The following is a 17,237-nucleotide window of genomic DNA, read 5'->3' as shown; positions in this document are numbered from 1 at the left end:
CATACCCAGAATATAGGATACATTTCTGTGCAACAAATGGCCTTGAATTTAAAAAAAATCTCTTTTTTGAAAGATTATATTTATTTTATGCATATGATTTTTGCCTTGATGAATATCCATGTACCACATATTTGTCTGGTACATGCAGAGGCCAAAAGAGAATGCCAGATCCCCTGGAACGGGAGTTACAAATGGTTGTGAGCTGCCACATGGCTGCTGGGAATTGAACCCTGGTCCCCCAGAAGAGTAAACAGTGTTCTTACCACTGGGCCATCTCTTCAGACCCTCAAATGGTTTTGTAAACATCTCATTCCTATGTTTCTTCTTATTTAAGATATCTGGAGGGGATTTCGTTCTCCTGAGTCATATAAGCTAACTCAGGGCTTCGCTCTAGAATGAGAGAGGCTTCTCTGATAAATACAATTCCCTGTAGAAAGATTTCTTGCTATTTGGTGTCCAAAAAAGCCAACAAAAGCCAGTGGGGGGGTGAGTACATCCTAGTCAGGGGACACATGCTGATCAGGGACTCCTGGGATGCTGTGTGGAATACCAGTCCCTGGAACAGAGATAGCCTTCCACCCAGCTGACCGCATCCATTCCCATGGGGGTGTCAGAGCCAAGCAATAACACCTCAAAGCAGAGATGGTGCTTACAGGCAGATGCCCATCAGGCTGGCCCTGCCCTCCAAGTCCAACTGGTGTTGCCCCATGATACAGGAATGTCTGGTCATCCTCCTGACACGGGTGGGGGAGTCCTGTGCTGCCAGGCCTCTTGGAGTTGGGGTAGGAGGGTCAATAACAGGGAGTCCAGCACAGCTAGACCCTTCCAGGAACACCGGAGACCCCTGGAAAACCGAGAGGTCTGGATGTGACTCTAACTTTACCATGAAGGCCCATTCCTGCCCACCCTCAGCAGCTCGTACACACTTCTCTATTGGTCGTCCTTGTTTCTACCACTTTGAAGAGGAGGGGCACATTTAGTTGTGGCATATGCATTACAGCAGCACCCCCCCCATGCCCCAATCTGTAGTCAAGAGCTCCCAGGGACTGCGAAGCCCCCTCCGCACCAGACACCCAACATACCTATGGTCTAGCAGCAACAGACCCTGTGCTAGCAGCTCCTCCACCTCCCTGCTTGCTCCAAACACGTCCCACAGGCTCAGCTGAGGTTCAAACTGCTGCCAGTGCTAGGAAACAGACGAGTCAGGACAATGAGCTGGCCGAGGGCCATGTGGCTGGATACGGAAAGTGGTCAAACACACACACACACCATTTGGATTTCGTGGTGAATAATAAGCTCAGTGGTAGAGCACTTGTCCAGCACAGACCGTCATGAAGCTCTAGGTGCAATCTTCAACCATCATACAACACTACCCACTGCCTCTCACCAGGCTTCAGCTGGCCAGCTCCAACTTCCAGCTGCCAACCTAGAGGACAGGGGTTGGGGGGGGGGGAGAGTAGGGTCTGGGAAGTGACTGCTTCTCTAACTCTTTATTTTTTTATAGTATAGAATAGAGTTTATTGCCAGGCAGTAATGGCACACGCCTTTAATCTCAGCACTTGGGAGGCAAAGGCAGGCAGATTTCTGAGTTCGAGGCCAGCCTGGTCTACAGAGTGAGTTCCAGGACAGCCAGGGCTACACAGAGAAACCCTGTCTCAGAAACAAAAACAAAACAAAAAAACAAAAAAAGAATAGAATTTATTCAGGGCATGGGGAGGGGAGTAGTTGAGGGAGTAGAGACAAAGAAAGGCAGAGAGAGAGAGAGAGAGAGAGAGAGAGAGAGAGAGAGAGAGAGAGAGAGAGAGAGAGAGAAGGCTGGCCATAAGCATGTGGAGAGAGAGAGAGGAGGAGGGGAATGGAGAGAGAGGGGGTAAGGGGCAAGAAGACAGGGCAAGAGAGGGATTCTCTAACTCTTAGGAGAGCTAATAGTACCTGAGAACCCCAGTCCCTTACCTGGTGAGTGAGCCCCACATCAGTGCGCAGCCCCAGAGCCAAAACCTCCTCCAGCCTGAAAGAGAATCACCAGTGGACCTTAGAGATGAAACCTCACATTCTTTGAACCCAATGCTGGGATGTAACGGTGTGCTTAGAACTCACGCCGTATGGGGCAGAGTGGGAGGGGCAAAGCAGGTAGTAAAGGTGTAAAAACACGGAGGAGATCCCAGTGTGCAGGAGGAGACCCTGGGGAAGAGCCCTGTGTACTCAGATACTCACAGCTCCCGCTTGCCCAGAGGGATGCACTTCCGGGTGCCATGACCAAAGAGCATAACCTCTTTCATCCAGTTGTCTGGCTCCAGTGTCTGGATCCGTGCTTCCCTGGTATGGCCTCCAGCTCCCTGGGGCACAAATCGTCCATGGGCTCCTGTGATATCGATAAACAACCACACATATATTAACAGAAGCTAATGTGGTGAATTATCAGATTGAAATCAGGGATTTTTCCAAGGGTGGTCCCTAAAGCAACTACTATAAATGTAAATCCTCAGACCCTGCTCCAGCCCTGCCCATAAGAAGTCCTGGAGGTAAGGGCCAGCATTCTGGGTTGTAACAAGCCCCCAGGGGCTTCTCATCTCTGCCAGAATCAGAAGGAACCATGGCACCAGGCTGCAAAGGCCTGAACATTCACATGCCACAGTTCCCCAGAGAGGTTGTGTGCACTTTGCATGAGGAAATACAGGCTCTGAGTGGCTAAATGAGCAGTCCACGTTCACACAACCAGAATGTTCCTCTCCTGAATCATGCTTTCGGTTGTTCACGATCGACTCACCAGGCCCAATGCCAAGGTACTGACCGCACTGCCAGTACGTCCAGTTGTGGGTACTGAGCGCCCCCTGTGGGGAAAATGGGAATCGTCAGCACAGAAGTAGGTGATGTTGGCTTCTGTTCAGGTCCTGGGTATCTGATTAGAATTTCCCACCACCTCTGGTCTCAGAGCACCCAACGGGAACCCTTCTCTTTAAAAGGCCTCATGGTCATATCTCAGCCCTCTAATTCTGTACATTACCACCCTCAGTCCCCACCCCTTCCCACCCCCACCACACTCCACTGCTCACCCCACTATCACCCCCGCCTGTCATCAGCCCTGCACTCACGTTCCGTGCAAAGTTGGAGACCTCATACTGGCGAAAGCCAGCGTCTCGAAGAACTGTCCTGCCCTCCTGGTACATCTCAGCAGCCAGGTCCGGGTCAGGGGCAGGAAGGGTACCCTGCTGCACCTGGGCAAAGAGTGAGGTGCCCCGTTCCAAGGTCAGCTGGTAGAGGGACAGGTGGTCATCGCAGTGGTGCAGCAGTTTCTGGAGCTGGTGAAGCCATGGCTCCACCTTTTGTGCTGGTAACCCCAGCATCAAATCTACCGACACTCTGCCAGGGAAAAGGTGCCTGGCCTCCGCCAGAGTCCTTAAAGCGTCGCTGGCTGAGTGAGTCCGGCCCAGCAGCTGCAGTTCCGTGTCATCCAGGGACTGCAGAGAGAGGGTTTGGTGTAAATGCTGTCCCAGAGGGAGGCAGCAACACTCAGCCTTATTTAGGGGACAGATGTGAGGGACACACAACAGGCAGATGGGAGTGAGTCAAGGCAGACCCAGAGAGCTACTCCTCAGGGAAGGGTGCATTTAACCCTTAAAATCCTCTCTTTCGTTTTCTTTCCTCTTGAGACAGGGTCTTATTATAGTGCTGACTAGACGGAACTCACTAAGTAGCCCAGGTTGGCCTCAAACTTGTGGGCTATCCTGTCTCTGCCTGCTGAGCGCTAGGAGGAGAGACATGGGCCACAATGCTCAGCCATCAGTTCTATTTGACAGATGAGAAAGCTAAGGTTCGGAGATAGCAAGTAACTGCAATATCAGACCAGGAATTAGGAAGTGGGTGATTCGAAATCCAACAGGCTTTTCTCCCTAATATTTTTATATTTATTATATTTATATTATTTTTGTATTATTTATATTATTTTTATATTTATTATATTATATTGATATTACATTTATTATTATATTTATTATATTTCATTATGTTATTAGAAAATATTTTATTGTATTTATTACAAAAGCATATACTTAATGTTTATTATAAAAACAAACATATTTTGTATTTACTATGTTTATAATATATTATATTAATTATTATTAATTAATATAATATATTAATTATAATATATTATATTAATTAATTAAGGGTGTACAACAGTGATTATATAGAGGTCAAAGGTTAAGTTGGAGGAGTTGGTTCTTTCCTTTCACCATGTAAGTTCTGACAGGGAATAGAACTCAGGTCATCAGGCTTGGCAGCAAGTCTCGTTATACACTAAGCCATCTCGATGGCCCTTCTTTTTAAATTAACTTTTTATGTTTTCAATTAGCTCAAGCACAAAAGCTCAGTAGAGGTCCCTATCTATGCACAACAAAGCATAACCACCAGTTTCCAGAAGGGCTGGCTTGCTTGCTTCCTTCTGAGACAGGGTCTCAGCAAAGAGCGCAGGCTCGTTTTGAACTCATAGATACCCTCCTGCCTCAGCCTCCTGAGTAGTGAGATGACAATTGTGTCCCTACCACATTCAGACCCAAATGTCTCTTAGTTTTCCCTGATGTTCCCTCGTAAGTAGAAGCCAGGTGTGGCAGTGCACATCTGTAATCCTATTACCTGGGGAGGTGGAGGCAGGAGGATCAGGAGTTCAAAGCTGCCTGAAGCTACATAACAAGTTTCAGGCCACAGTGGACAGTAAGACCTTGTCATTACAAAGAGAGAGAGAAGCTGGGTGGTGGTGGCCCATGAGGCCTTTCATCCCAGTACTCGGAGGTAGAAGCATCTCTGAGATTGAGGCCAGCCTGGTCTACAGAGTGAGTTCCAGTACAGCCAGGGCTACACAGAGAAACCCAGTCTCAAAAAAATGAAACAGGATGGGTGGGGGATTTAACAAAACAGGAAGTGTTTTGAGCAAGAACATCAGACATTTTTCAGGCTACTCTCGGCCCCAGGTGGAGTGTTCCACCCCAAGTACCCTGTAGTAAATGGGGGTCGTGGGGATGGCAATCCTGGATGCACAAACGTCAACAGAGTCAATAGAGGTCAACAGAGGTCAACCTAGAGACATTTCTCCTGACTCATAAACACACCTTCAGAGGCTCTCCAATGGGAGAAGCCCCAAACTCCCACAGGAGCTGAAGGCTTTCGGTCCTGTTTGGCGGCCGTGTCTCCAACCTCTCCAGTCACTGGAATGACACAGCTTCTCCCCCAAACATGCAAAGTTCTTCCACATCCTGTGTCCTTTCCTCCCACACCCCACTCCCTGGTAAACACCTGCTCTGTCTCACATACACATCACTTCCTCCAGGAAGGCTTCTGGGATTTCATCAGGCTGGGCTCCCCTCGATACTCTAAGCCTTCACAGGTTCCTCTAGAGGTAGCATTTGCCATGAGATGGTCCGGCTGCCAGCCTGCCATGTCTCCAATCACGGAACAAGCCACATCCTGGTTTTTTCCTTCCTTTCTTTCATGTCTGTATACATGTGAGGTCAGGGGTGAGTGAGTATGTGTGTGTGTGTGTGTGTGTGTGTGTGTGTGTGTGTGTAGAAGCCCAGGGTTGATATTGGGGGTCTTCTTTAATTTTTTTATAGATTTATTTATTTATTATATATACAGTATTCTGCCTGCATACGTGCCTGCACCAGATCTCATTACAGATGGTTATGAATCACCATGTGGTTGCTGGCAATTGAACCCAGGTCCTCTGGAAGAGCAGCCAATACTCTTAACCTCTGAGCCATCTCTCCAGCCCATCTTCCTTAATTTTTTGCTACCTTACTCACTGAGTCAAAACCACAGTTGATATGGTTAAGTCTGGCTAGCCAGGATTCAGCAAGGTAAAGGAAGGATTCCTTCATCCGTGCCTCCAAGTGCTGGTATCGCAGGCAGGCTGTCATACCCAGCCCGCACTCGTGTGGGTGGTGGGGATCCAAGTGCCAGTTCACACTTGCCCAGTGAGGGCTTTAGCCACTGTGCCGTCCCCCATCCACACTTGTGCAGCACCTACCATGTGGCAGGTACTACATTCAATGCCTAAACCGTAAAGGGTTAAACCAGCTGGGCCTTGTGCCTGTAATTCCAGGAGTTGGAAGGCTGAGGCAGGGAGATTGCTGCGAGTTTGAGGGCAACCTGGGCTACAGTGTGAGTTCCTGTCTCAAAGTTGTCATCGTCATCATCATCATCGAAGTTAGTGATACAGCTCTTTGTAGGATGTTTGGCTACAGGCCTTGGGGTTTGATCTCTATTACCATATAAACTGGGCATGGTGGCACATCATACTAAGATGGAGGCAGAAGAATCAGGAGCTCAAGGCCATCCTTGGCTACATATCAAGTTTGAACTATAGGGTATCCTGTCTCAAAATAACAAAGACAACAACAATAATAACAATTATGCCAAAGCCTGCCTCAGGAAGTGTATGGTCCAATATAGCAAGAGACAAACAGTAAGAACAGTGTTACTACACAGTCTACTGTGTACTAGACCCTGGTACCAAGAAATGTTTTCCCAGTGACTGAACAGCACCCTAGGGTCTGGGAGCACTGGGGTAGGGTGGGTCAGATAGGTCACCTGTAAACCAACGGACAACCTGTTCACTCCTGCTGCTCCAAAAGCTGCCAGCCTGGGACCTGGGGCTGAAGTGGGGTTGGCCTCCAAGGTGACTTCTGAATCTGCAGGCAGGTAAACTTCCTGTGCCACCGCCTCCAGGACAGCAGCCACCGTGTGGGGACTGGCCAGACTCGGGGTTCCTCCACCAAAGAACACAGACTCTACCCTGGAGGAAGAGGATATAGACATAAAACCCGGGGAAAGCCCCCGGGGGACATCCTCCTGAAGTGTTCTCTCCCCACCCCCAAGACTTTGCGTACTGTCCCCAATACCGACCTCTGCACTCCACTGAGCCGCAGCAGCGTCCTTGCCTCAGTCACCAGGCAATTTCGCACGGCCCCCTCCTCCACGCCGCGGGGGATGTACTTATTGAAGTTGCAGTAGCTGCAGCGCTTCTCGCAATAAGGCCACTGGGGACAGGGAATGCTTGTATGAGCTACGGCGGGGCTCTGGGCTGCCCAGGCCACTTCCAGGGTTTATGTCACACATCCCCATTCCCATTCTGAGGTTGGTCAGCAGTGGCTGTGACAACTAAGCCACTCTGCGCCCCGTGGGCAGATGGCGATGAGATTACTATGCCCACTTCTGTGAGACAAAACAGGTTCCAAAGGGTCACCCAGCTAGTGAGCACCAGACTTGAGGTCTTTGGCCCAACATTTATTCCGGTGGGGTAGGACACGGACAGATGCTATGCCAGATGTGATGTTGGGGCACGCATAAGTGCAGGTGGACTAACAGCGGAACAAGTGCCAGCCACGGCCACCGCCTCCTTCTGCTCTCCCCTGCCCACTCACGTGCACATAAAGCGCCGCGCGCGTGCTCGCGGACTCAGGACTCGGAAGCTGTCCCAGGCTGTCCACACGGGGGCGCCTCTGGGCCGCCCTGGCCGCTGCCACCCATCTACCGGTCCGGACCCGGGAGGGAATCATTGAGCACCAGGCTGCAGAAAGTAAGGATGCTAGACCTCGACAGCGCGCCCAGCAAGGGTGTGCTCTAGGCTGGGCCGCGTGGATCGCCCCGGCGGAAGTCAGAAGGGCTGCGTGACCTCGTATTGCCTCTCCCGGAGTGGCTAGAGAGCCCAAGGCCTCGGGTCTGCGGCGCCACCTGCTGGACACTGTTGTACTCACAACCTATTCGTTCCCAAGGACACAGCCTGTCTGTCCTTGGCCAAGGACGTGGGGTGGCCGGCCAGCCTCTTGGCTACCTGAGCCAGAGCGACTTTCTTGACCCATTCAAGAATTCTTAGGGTTGGTTTTTTTTTTTTTTTTCAGTCACTTGCTTAGATTGTTGTGTACCTGGCTCAGATCTGAAAGCCAGGCCGACATAGGTGCCTAAAATCAGGTCACAGTCTAACTGGGAGGGGAGACACTAACCAAGTCAAGAGTTACCTCGGTACTGGGTAACTGACTGTGAGGTGGTGGGCCTACAGAAGCGTGCGAGTCAGCGGGAAGGAAGCTCATGGGCTGAGTATTAGAGGAGCAGAAAATTGTTGGAAGCCAGGGGCGGTGGCTCACACCTGTAATACTAGAACTCCGGAAGCTAGACAGGAGGATTGTGGGAGTTCCAAGCCAGCCCGGGCTAAAGTGTGAGAGCCCATCTCAAAGAAACAAAAGCGGGGGAAGACATAATGGCTCAGCAAGTAACGGACAGTTGCCCTGCAAAGCTGAATGGTCACTGGATGCCAAATACGTAGTGGGAGAGAACCTTGCTCCACCTAGTGGTCCTTTTGCCTCCATGGGTGTCTTCTAGCAAATTCATGTATGCACATAATACACACAGACACAATAATAAAACAAACAATTATGACATAAATGTACACAGACATAAAAGCAAGCCAAAATACCCAACTACATTTAAACAAACAAGTGAAAAAAAGTAAATAAAAGAGATGGCCTGGCAGTTTAAGAGCACGGACTGCTCATTCAGAGGTCCCGAGTTCAATTCCCAGAAACTATATGGTGGCTCACAATCAACTATAAAGTGATCTAATGCCCTCTTCTGGTATGCAGGCGTACATACAGACAGAACAACACATGCATTAAAAAAAAATTAAAATGTAAATATAAATCAAACTGTTTTAACAAAGAAAAAAAGGGCGTGTGTGTGGTCGTACTGCCCTATAATCCAGGCCTGACTACATGAGACAATGTTTCAAAAAAGAGGAAGAGGGGCTGGAGAGATGGCTCAGCAGTTAAGATCACTGTCTGCTCTTGCAGAGGACCCAGCACCCACACACACTGTGGCTAACAACCATCTGTAAGTCTGAAGCACCAGACTTCCTCCAGCAGGCACGCGGTGCACAGACATATGCAGGCAAAACACATAAAATAAAATAAATACTTTTTTAAAAGGAAGGGAAGGAGGGAGGGAAAGGAAAGAGAAAAAGAAAAGAATTCCACCTCCACAGGGAATCAGCTGGGCAGGGAGAGTGGGCTGTGGTCTCTGAGTCAGGCCAGTCTCTGGCATTGGATGGAAGAGGTGGGTAGAGAAGAGATGGTGTGTGCGGGAGAGGCAGGACACATGTAAGAGGCTTGGAGGGACTGTCCCCCAGGACGGGAAGATCATAGGCTTTGGAGTCACGCACGAGTCGTCGACTGTAAAGCAGTTCTTACTCGATCTTCCTCAAAAAAAGTGATATATTGGGAGTACAGCATCCAGGAGGAGCCAGTCAGAACAGCCTGTGCTCTCTGTTCTAGTCCCCTCTAGAAACAGATTGTCTTTCAGTGTGTTAGCCCAACAGTATGTGGCCCTAGAGCATGCAATAGAGTTTCCTTGTCCCTTAGCTGCAGTTGGAGTGGGAACCACAGATAAGACTCCATCCACACTAGGCAGCTTGCCTAAGCCTAGGACATCAGCCTCAGGGCATCCTGGCCTTCTTCTCTCCCTTGCTGTAATACACATGCTTCTTGTAACATAACTGAATGCTCTGTCCATGGGGCCCAAGCAAGTTGATGATCAGCACAAATTAAACCTGCTTCAGGCAGCTGGGTCTAAGAGAGTTACATCTCCCGCCAGTGATCTAATGACTCAGGAGACAGTGTTGGGAGAAGAAAACTGGCTTGAGAAATGACTGGTCAAAATACCTTAGCTACCATCTTGCTATTACCGCTACTTGTGGGTTTTTTGCATTTTTTTTTCATTTGTTTATTTGTGTGTGCACGTGTGTAAACGTGTATGGGCACCCGCACTACAGTGCTTATGTGAAGATCAGCAGACAAACCAAGGGGATTCGGTTCCTTGCCTCTACATTGAGGGTCCCAAAGATCAAACTCAGGGCATCAGGCTTGACGACAAGTGTCTTCTCCACTGATCCCTCTCACCGGTCTCCTTTTATGCATCTTTTAAGGCAGAAAGGGGTGCAAACCACAGAGGGGTAGACACTAAGTGTGATGGTTTGTATGTGCTCAGCCCAGGGGGTGGCATTATTAGGTGTGTCCTTGTTGGTGTAGGTGTGTCACTATGGGTGTGGACTATAAGACCCTCGTCCTAGCTGCATGGAAGTCAGTCTCCTCATAGAAGCCTTCAGATGAAGATGTAGAATTCAGCTCCTCCCAAACCATGCCTGCCTGGACGCTGCCATGCTCCCTCTTTGGTAATAATGGACTGAACCTCTGAACCTGTAAGCCAGCCCCAATTAAATGTTGTCCTTATAAGAGTTGCCTTGGTCATGGTGTCTGTTCACGGCAGTAATACCCTAAGACACTAAGATTATCAATCTTACTTTAGCAAAAGTTAGTGCTCACACCACTTTCGTGAGTCTAAAACAAAACTTACACATGATCGCATTCTGCTTGTCTCGTCCCAGGATTGATTTTTGCTATTGTTGTTTTCTAAAACAGGGTCTCACTGTATAGCCCTGGCTGGTCCAGAACTCACTATGTAGACCAAGCTGGCCACAAACTCATAGAGATCTCTAGATAGTGGTGTTAGTTCAACAACAGAAGAAAGACCACAAAACTTGTCAGGAATAGGGACTCACAAGAGTATTGTCAGCATTTGGGGGGTTGGTTGAGGATTACCAAATATTTGAGGTCAGCCTAAGGGTTTCTGTCTTACTAAAAAAGAGGGAGAGGGGAAGAAGTGATAAATGAAATGCAAGTCTGGAAGAATTGAGGCTGTACTGGGGGGATTTTCTTTAACCCATCAGGTAGCTTCAGGTCCTTGGGATAGAAAATAGATCTTCTTGTGTTTCAAGGTCACCTCTGTGAAGTAGATGGATTGATGCTTACTTAATGGGGCTTCTGGGAAGCTTTCCAGAGATGTGTGTGAAGGCATCCAGAATGGTACCTTCTTCTTTGAGGAACACTTTACCTCTTCTCCAGTAAGGAGGTGCTGATGCTGGGGCAGCTCAGGGCTGCAGAGCTCAGGGGCTGCAGAGCTCAGGGGCTGCAGAGCGGACAGCCGGGACAGCCCTGTGTGTTGATGTTGTTTTTGGACTTTTGGTCATTGTTTTGTTTTTCGAGACAAAGTCGTTTTTTTAGGGGTTTACTTCTGTAAACAGACCCTACAATCAAGGCAACTCTTATAAAGAACAATATTTAACTGGGGCTGGCTTACAGGTTCAGAGGTTCAATCCATTATCATCAAGGTGGGAGCATGGCAGCATCCAGGCAGACATGGTGCAGGAGGAGCTGAGAGTTCAACATCTTCATCCAAATACAGACAGGAGAAGATTGGCTCCCATGTGGTTAGGAGGAGGGTCTCATTGCCCACTCCCACAGTGACACACCTATTCCAAGACCACACCTACTCTAACAAGGCCACAATTCCTAATAGTGTCATTCCCTGGTCCAACCATATTCAAGCCACCAGTCATTATGTAGCCTAAGCTAGCCGTGAACCTGCAGCAATCACTTTGCTTCTGTTTTCTTTATTATTGGATATTTTAGTTATTTACATTTCAGATGTTATCCTCTTTCCCCATTCCACCCTCATAACCCCCCTATCCCATCCCTACTCCTCCTTTTTGCTTTTATATCATTTTAATTTCATGCAAGTGTTAAGGTCAGTTCTAGGTTGAGGAACTAGCAATATAATAGATGCAAATAGGCAAGGAACAAGCAAGACAATAAACACAAATAGTCAAAGAACAAGCAAGGCAATAAAGTCTTGTGATCACTCCCATGATCACTGTTTCTAAGGGCTTATCAGGATGACCAAAATATCTGAGCCAACTTCCCTGTCCTAGCCCAAAGTCATTTTCAAGCCTACTTCCTTATTCTAGAGTAAAATTTAGATTCCTGCCTGAAATTACTTCTTTGTTCTAGCCTAAAGTCAGATTCCTGTTGCTTCTGTTTTCAAAGTAGTAAAATTACAAGCCTTTTGCCACCATACCCAGCAAGTCCACAGAGTTGGATTTCTGTTGTTGTTGTTGTTTTGTGGGTTTTTTGTTTAGTTTTTGTTTTATTTGGTTTTTGAAACAGGTTTTCTCTGTGTAGCCCTGGCTGTCCTGGAACTTGCTGTGTAGACAAGGCTGGCCTCAAATTCTGAGATCCACCTGCCTCTGCCTCTCAAGTGCTAGGATTGGAGGTGTGAGTACTGGTTAAGAGTACTTATTGCTCTTGCAAGAGGACTTGAATGCAGTTTCCAGCACCTACATTGTGGTTCCTAACCGTTCCAGGAGAGCTAACATCTTCTTTTAACCTCTGAGGGTTCCTGTCATGCATGAGGTACATGAACATATGTGATTTATCTTATGCCCATGCACATAAGATAAATCAATCTTTTAAAAAATGTTTAATGAAGCTAGGTGATGATGATGCACACCTTGAATCCCAGCGATCAGGAGGCAGAGGCAGGAGGATTTCTGAGTTCGAGGCCTGGTCTGCAGAGTGAGTTCCAGGACAGCCAGTGCTACATAGAGAAACCCTGTCTCAGAAAAACAAAACATTAGAATAGTCTAATGTATACAAGTGTTTTACCTCTGTGTGTGTGTGTGTGTGTGTGTGTGTGTGTGTGTGTGCGCGCGCGCGCGCGCGTGTATTGTGCACACTCCAGGTGGCCCACAGAGGCCAGAAGAGGGTGCAGGATCTCCTGGAACTGGAATTATGGATGGTTGTGAAACACCATGTGGGCTCTGGGAGGCAAGCCCAGGTTTTCTACAAGAGCAGGCTCTTAACACTGATCCATCTCTCCAGCCCCTTCAGCGCCTCTTTAGGAGGTGACAGCAAATTTGGCTGGCTTTTGTTGTTGGTGGTTTTCAAGAAAGGGTTTCTCTGTGTAGCCCTGGCTGTCCTGGAACTCACTCTGTAGACCAGGCTGGTCTCAAACTCAGGGATCCTCCCGTCTCTGCCTCCTGAGTGCTGGAGATTAAGGGCGTGCACCACCACCACCTGGCTGTGACATCAATGACGACCATGATCAAAGTTGGCTTTGGTACTTGTTATACATCTATGCAAATTAAGATGCTGGAGGAAACGTGCTTTAAAATGGGTGCTCTGGAAAGGATGTGAGTTACAGTCCAAAAAGGCTATTATTTTACTGATTTATTTTTATTTATTTGCATATATCTATGTAAGCATATACCACACGTTTGAGAGGAGGGGGCTCGGAGGCCAGAAGAGATCATCAATCCTCTGGAGGTACTCTTAAAGGTAGTGTGAGCTGCCAAATGTGGGTGCTGAGAATCTAACTTGGATCCTCTGGAAGAGCAGCCGGTCCTCTTAACCACCGAGCCCCCTCTCCAGCACTCAAAACTGTTATTTCAAAAATAAAATCAATAATGATTGAGCTGGGAGTGTAAGCCAGTGGAAAGGTCCTTATGTATTCATGAGAGCCTTTAAGATTCCCAGCCTTGGAAAACAAACAAGTAAAATCAAACACTTACTTCAGGACTGATCTGTGGCCACAAATTGAAAAATTATTAAATGAGTAAAACATACAAAAACCAGACATGGTAGGTAGCACAAAAGACTGATCCCAGCACTCCAGAGGCAGAGGCAATGGGAGTTCTGTGAGTTCAAGACCAGCCTGATCTACCCTGTACAGCCGGGGGTACAGAGGGAGATCCAGTCTCAAGGGAAAACAACAAAAGACAAGCAAAACCAAAACAAAAAGGAAGGAAGGAAGGAAGGAAGGAAGGAAGGAAGGAAGGAAGGAAGGAAGGAAGGAGTGGCTTGAAATTTCAAGAGGACAGAGTGGGGCTTAGACTAAGTATCTAATGCATAGCAAAGTGCTGGGCGATTAGGTCTGAAGGCACTGGCTGCCTTCCTGTCTCTTCCCTTCTCCATCCCACAGGGGCTACAGAGAGAGAACACAGCAGCCAGACACTGGCCAAACAGGAAAATCTTTATACCAAGTCACAAAGATGACAAGGGGCATGAGGAGGATTCAGGACTGTCCTCTGCGTGGGAGGACTGAGGGGCCCTGGGAGGGCTGGGAGGACCCTCCTCTGTGTGGGAGGACTGAGGGGCCCTGGGAGGGCTGGGAGGACCCTCCTCTGTGTGGGAGGACTGAGGGGTTCTGGGAGGGCTGGGAGGACCCTCCTTTGCTTCACAGTTTTAGATGCTGTTCCATCTGCTCTCGGAGTTTGAATTTCTGGATCTAGAAGAAAAAAAAAAGAGTGAGAGAGAGAGTCTGCACTGGGGTGCTATGGTAACCAACCATCCTTAGTTTGCCTGGGAAGGAGAGTGGGGAAGGGAGGCAAGTGCTAAAGCCCAGGGCAAATCAGGATGAAGTGACTTCTGGGTCCTCCTATTGCCAGGCTTCACACGACCCCACACTGCCCTGCCCCCTCCAGTCTCCACGTCACACACCTTTCCTGAGATGGTGAGAGGATAGCCTTCAACAAACACGATGTATCGGGGAATCTTAAAGTGGGAAATCTGCAGACCAGAGAGAGAAAGCATGAGGCTAGGCAAGGTCAGAGTGCTCCCCCAGCTGGGGAGTTGGATCCAACAGGGCAGCACAACCCCACCACCACCCAAGATGCAGGAACAGGTGAGTGAGCGGAAGTGCCTGGGGCTCCTACCTTCCCTTTGCAGAAAGCTTTGATCTCCTCCTCTGTGGTGGTCTCTCCGCTCTTCAGCCGAATGCAAGCACAGATTTCCTCCCCCATCCGCTCGTCCTTCACCCCAACCACCTATCCAAGGTCAGAGACAAATACCACATATCAAACCTGGCTAGTTTTTAATGTCAACTCAACACAGGCTAAAGTCATTTGAGACAGAGAGAACCTCAACTGAAAATATACCCCCACCAGGCTGGCCTTTGGGCAAGCCTATGCTACATTTTCTTGATCGATGGTTGCTCTGGGAAGAGACAGCTGTGGGCGGTGCCATCCCTGGGCTAGTGGTCCTGGGTGTTATTTTAAAAAGCAGGCTGAGCAAACTATGGAGAGCAAAGCAGTAAACAGCGCTTCTTCAGGTCCCGCCTCCAGGTTCCTGCCCTAAATTCCAGCCCCAACTTCCTTTTGATGATAGATTCTGATGTGGAAGAATAAGGTGAAACAAACCCTTTCCTCTCCAAGTTGCTTTTCGTCATGGTGTTTTATCAAAACAACAGAGACCTAAGGTGAATCCCTTCTTCAGCTAACCTGGGAGTGTCACTGGATTCCCAGGGCCTCACCTGCGCTTCCTGCACCTGTGGGTGCTTGTGGAAGAAGTCCTCCAGCTCCGCAGGGTAGATATTTTCACCACCCCGGATGATCATGTCCTTCGACCGGCCGACGATCTTACAGAAGCCCTGTTCATCCATCGAAGCAATGTCTCTGTAACAAGAAACCCAGGAGTGGCCTCTCACCTCTGCTTTATTGGGCTAGCCCACTAGTTCGTTCCCTTGTTCACTCAGTCACAGGATCGTTTATTGAGCATCTACTCTGTGTCTCCCCCCCCCCCCCCCCCCACTGCTCTAGACTCTAGGAGTCCCAACAGGAACAAAACCACCTCCAAGCCAGGCTGGGAGAATGAAAAAAAAAAAAAAAAAAATCAGTGTAGCAGCCATCACATCCTCTGTCTTCCATTTATATAGAGATCTCCTTTATGGACGTCTTTTTCTTTGAATCATTTAGGTCTCAGCTCAAACGTTTCCAGAGGCCTTCTCTGACCCTGTCTCTCCACCACAGCCACTTCCCCTCCTGCGACCCCATTTGATTTTTTTTTTTTTTTTTTTTTTTTGATGTCTGAAATTCTCTGTCTCCTTCCGCCAGACACATGTGGGAAGGAGAAGCAAGCCCCCTCTCATCTTATTTCCTACTGGCTCGTCCAGTGGAAAACCTGCAACGGCACACAGCAGGTGTATACGGAGAATGCGCCGGATCTAATAAAGGACACAGGTATGGGTCGGGGTTTGGCTCAGCAGTAGAGCACTTGTCTAGCAGGCACAAGGCCTTGGGTTCAGTCCTCAGCTCTGGGCTGAAAAGGGGAAAAGGAAAAAGGAAAAGAAAAGAAATCTCGGGACCAGAGAACTGACTCAGGGGGTAAGAGCTCTGGGCGCTCTTGTCCTGGTGCGCTCATTAACACACCGAAAACTGGCTGGGATTCTGGAGATGCAAATGTTGTGTGCTACCCTGGTGTCTCATCTCTGAGAGAAGCAGGTTCACCCTAAGACACACATTTTGACTTGGGGAAATTTTGTTGTTGTTGCTTGTTTTGAGACAGAGTCTCAGGAAAGTGACCTTGAATGTCGAAATGATCCTGTGATTACAAACACATGCCCCGCAGACAATGAGGCCCTATAGGGGATAGAACCCAGGGTTGCCTGCATACTAGGCTAGGCAAGCAGCACTCTTCCACACAGCTGCATCTTCAATCTATTTTTTTTCCCATTATTGGACACATGGTCCTACAATTCCTCTCTACATGTTGGGGTTACAGGCACGTTCACCATGCCAGTTTATGTGGTCCTGAAGACTGAATCCAGTACCCCATGCCTAGTAGACAAGGAGACTAGAAACTAAGATACATCACCTTGGAGGTGCCCCCACCCCGCCCCAACACTGGGGATTGAATCTGAGGTTTCCCATATAGCATCCAAGAACTAGATCCATTACTAAGCTACACCCCCAGGCAAATTTTGGAAACCAAGACTCTAGGTCAAGGGGGATTCTGTTAATCCCCATGTCCTCTGTGTGCTAGTTCAGTTTTCCTAGCTCAGCTTTAGCCCCCCAGCCCCATTTGGTAGCCAATGTCCACATCATCTCAATATCTCACCCTGTCCGATACCACTTGTCTTGTCCAACCGTTTCAAAGGTCTTCTGTGGCTCGCCCCAGTAGCCCTGCATGACGCAGTACCCTCGGATGTACAGCTCCCCAGGCATGTTCAGCTTGGTCAGCTCCCCTGTTTCCATGTTCACGATCTGAGCCTGGGACAGGTGAGTTTTCAGCTTGAGCCTCCCGCTCTCTTGCTTTGGGGATAGGCTCCTTGGAGATAGGGGTGAGGAGTGGGGACGGGGGGGGGTTCTTTCTCCCCCTCCCTCTCTCAGAAATGAAGCTGCTGGCTCTACTCATTCCAGTCCAGGGAAAGGAAAGAGAGGATAGAATAGATCCATTGCCATGAAGAGACCCACAGCAGGCCTGAACCATGGGGAGGGTATATGTGTATGGAGGGGTGCCACATGCCTTTTAAATTCCTACCCTGGCTGTACTTTTACATGGGATACTGAGGACAGGGCTAGG

At 48.7% G+C, this 17,237-nt stretch overlaps 2 protein-coding genes across 3 annotated transcripts in view; both read right to left on the bottom strand.

The window, feature by feature from the left end:
• The window catches only part of Rsad1 (radical S-adenosyl methionine domain containing 1), a 7,882-nt gene extending 214 nt beyond the window's left edge, over positions 1-7,668 (bottom strand). The window contains exons 1-9 of one of the 2 annotated variants that reach the window (XM_034505547.2): positions 7,419-7,667; positions 6,901-7,034; positions 6,586-6,790; positions 3,093-3,458; positions 2,768-2,831; positions 2,215-2,362; positions 1,954-2,008; positions 1,083-1,186; positions 1-844 (exon numbers count right to left, since the gene is read on the bottom strand). The exon at positions 1-844 is cut by the window's left edge and continues 214 nt beyond it. In XM_034505547.2, coding sequence (XP_034361438.1) covers positions 727-844; positions 1,083-1,186; positions 1,954-2,008; positions 2,215-2,362; positions 2,768-2,831; positions 3,093-3,458; positions 6,586-6,790; positions 6,901-7,034; positions 7,419-7,553 — 1,329 coding nt within the window. In that variant the 5' untranslated portion in view covers positions 7,554-7,667 and the 3' untranslated portion in view covers positions 1-726. The other variant, XM_034505548.2, reaches the window with a different exon arrangement.
• A 6,222-nt stretch (positions 7,669-13,890) lies between these two features.
• Acsf2 (acyl-CoA synthetase family member 2) overlaps positions 13,891-17,237 on the bottom strand; it is a 40,931-nt gene continuing 37,584 nt past the window's right edge. Inside the window, exons 12-16 of the mRNA XM_034506472.2 lie at positions 16,773-16,924; positions 15,190-15,331; positions 14,594-14,704; positions 14,379-14,447; positions 13,891-14,166 (exon numbers count right to left, since the gene is read on the bottom strand). Coding sequence (XP_034362363.1) covers positions 14,116-14,166; positions 14,379-14,447; positions 14,594-14,704; positions 15,190-15,331; positions 16,773-16,924 — 525 coding nt within the window. The 3' untranslated portion in view covers positions 13,891-14,115. The remainder of the gene's footprint in view (positions 14,167-14,378; positions 14,448-14,593; positions 14,705-15,189; positions 15,332-16,772; positions 16,925-17,237) is intronic.

The sequence above is a fragment of the Arvicanthis niloticus genome, chromosome 6 (assembly GCF_011762505.2).
Source record: "Arvicanthis niloticus isolate mArvNil1 chromosome 6, mArvNil1.pat.X, whole genome shotgun sequence".
NCBI classification, from domain to species: Eukaryota; Metazoa; Chordata; class Mammalia; order Rodentia; family Muridae; genus Arvicanthis; species Arvicanthis niloticus.
This window is presented reverse-complemented; position numbering and strand designations above follow the sequence as displayed.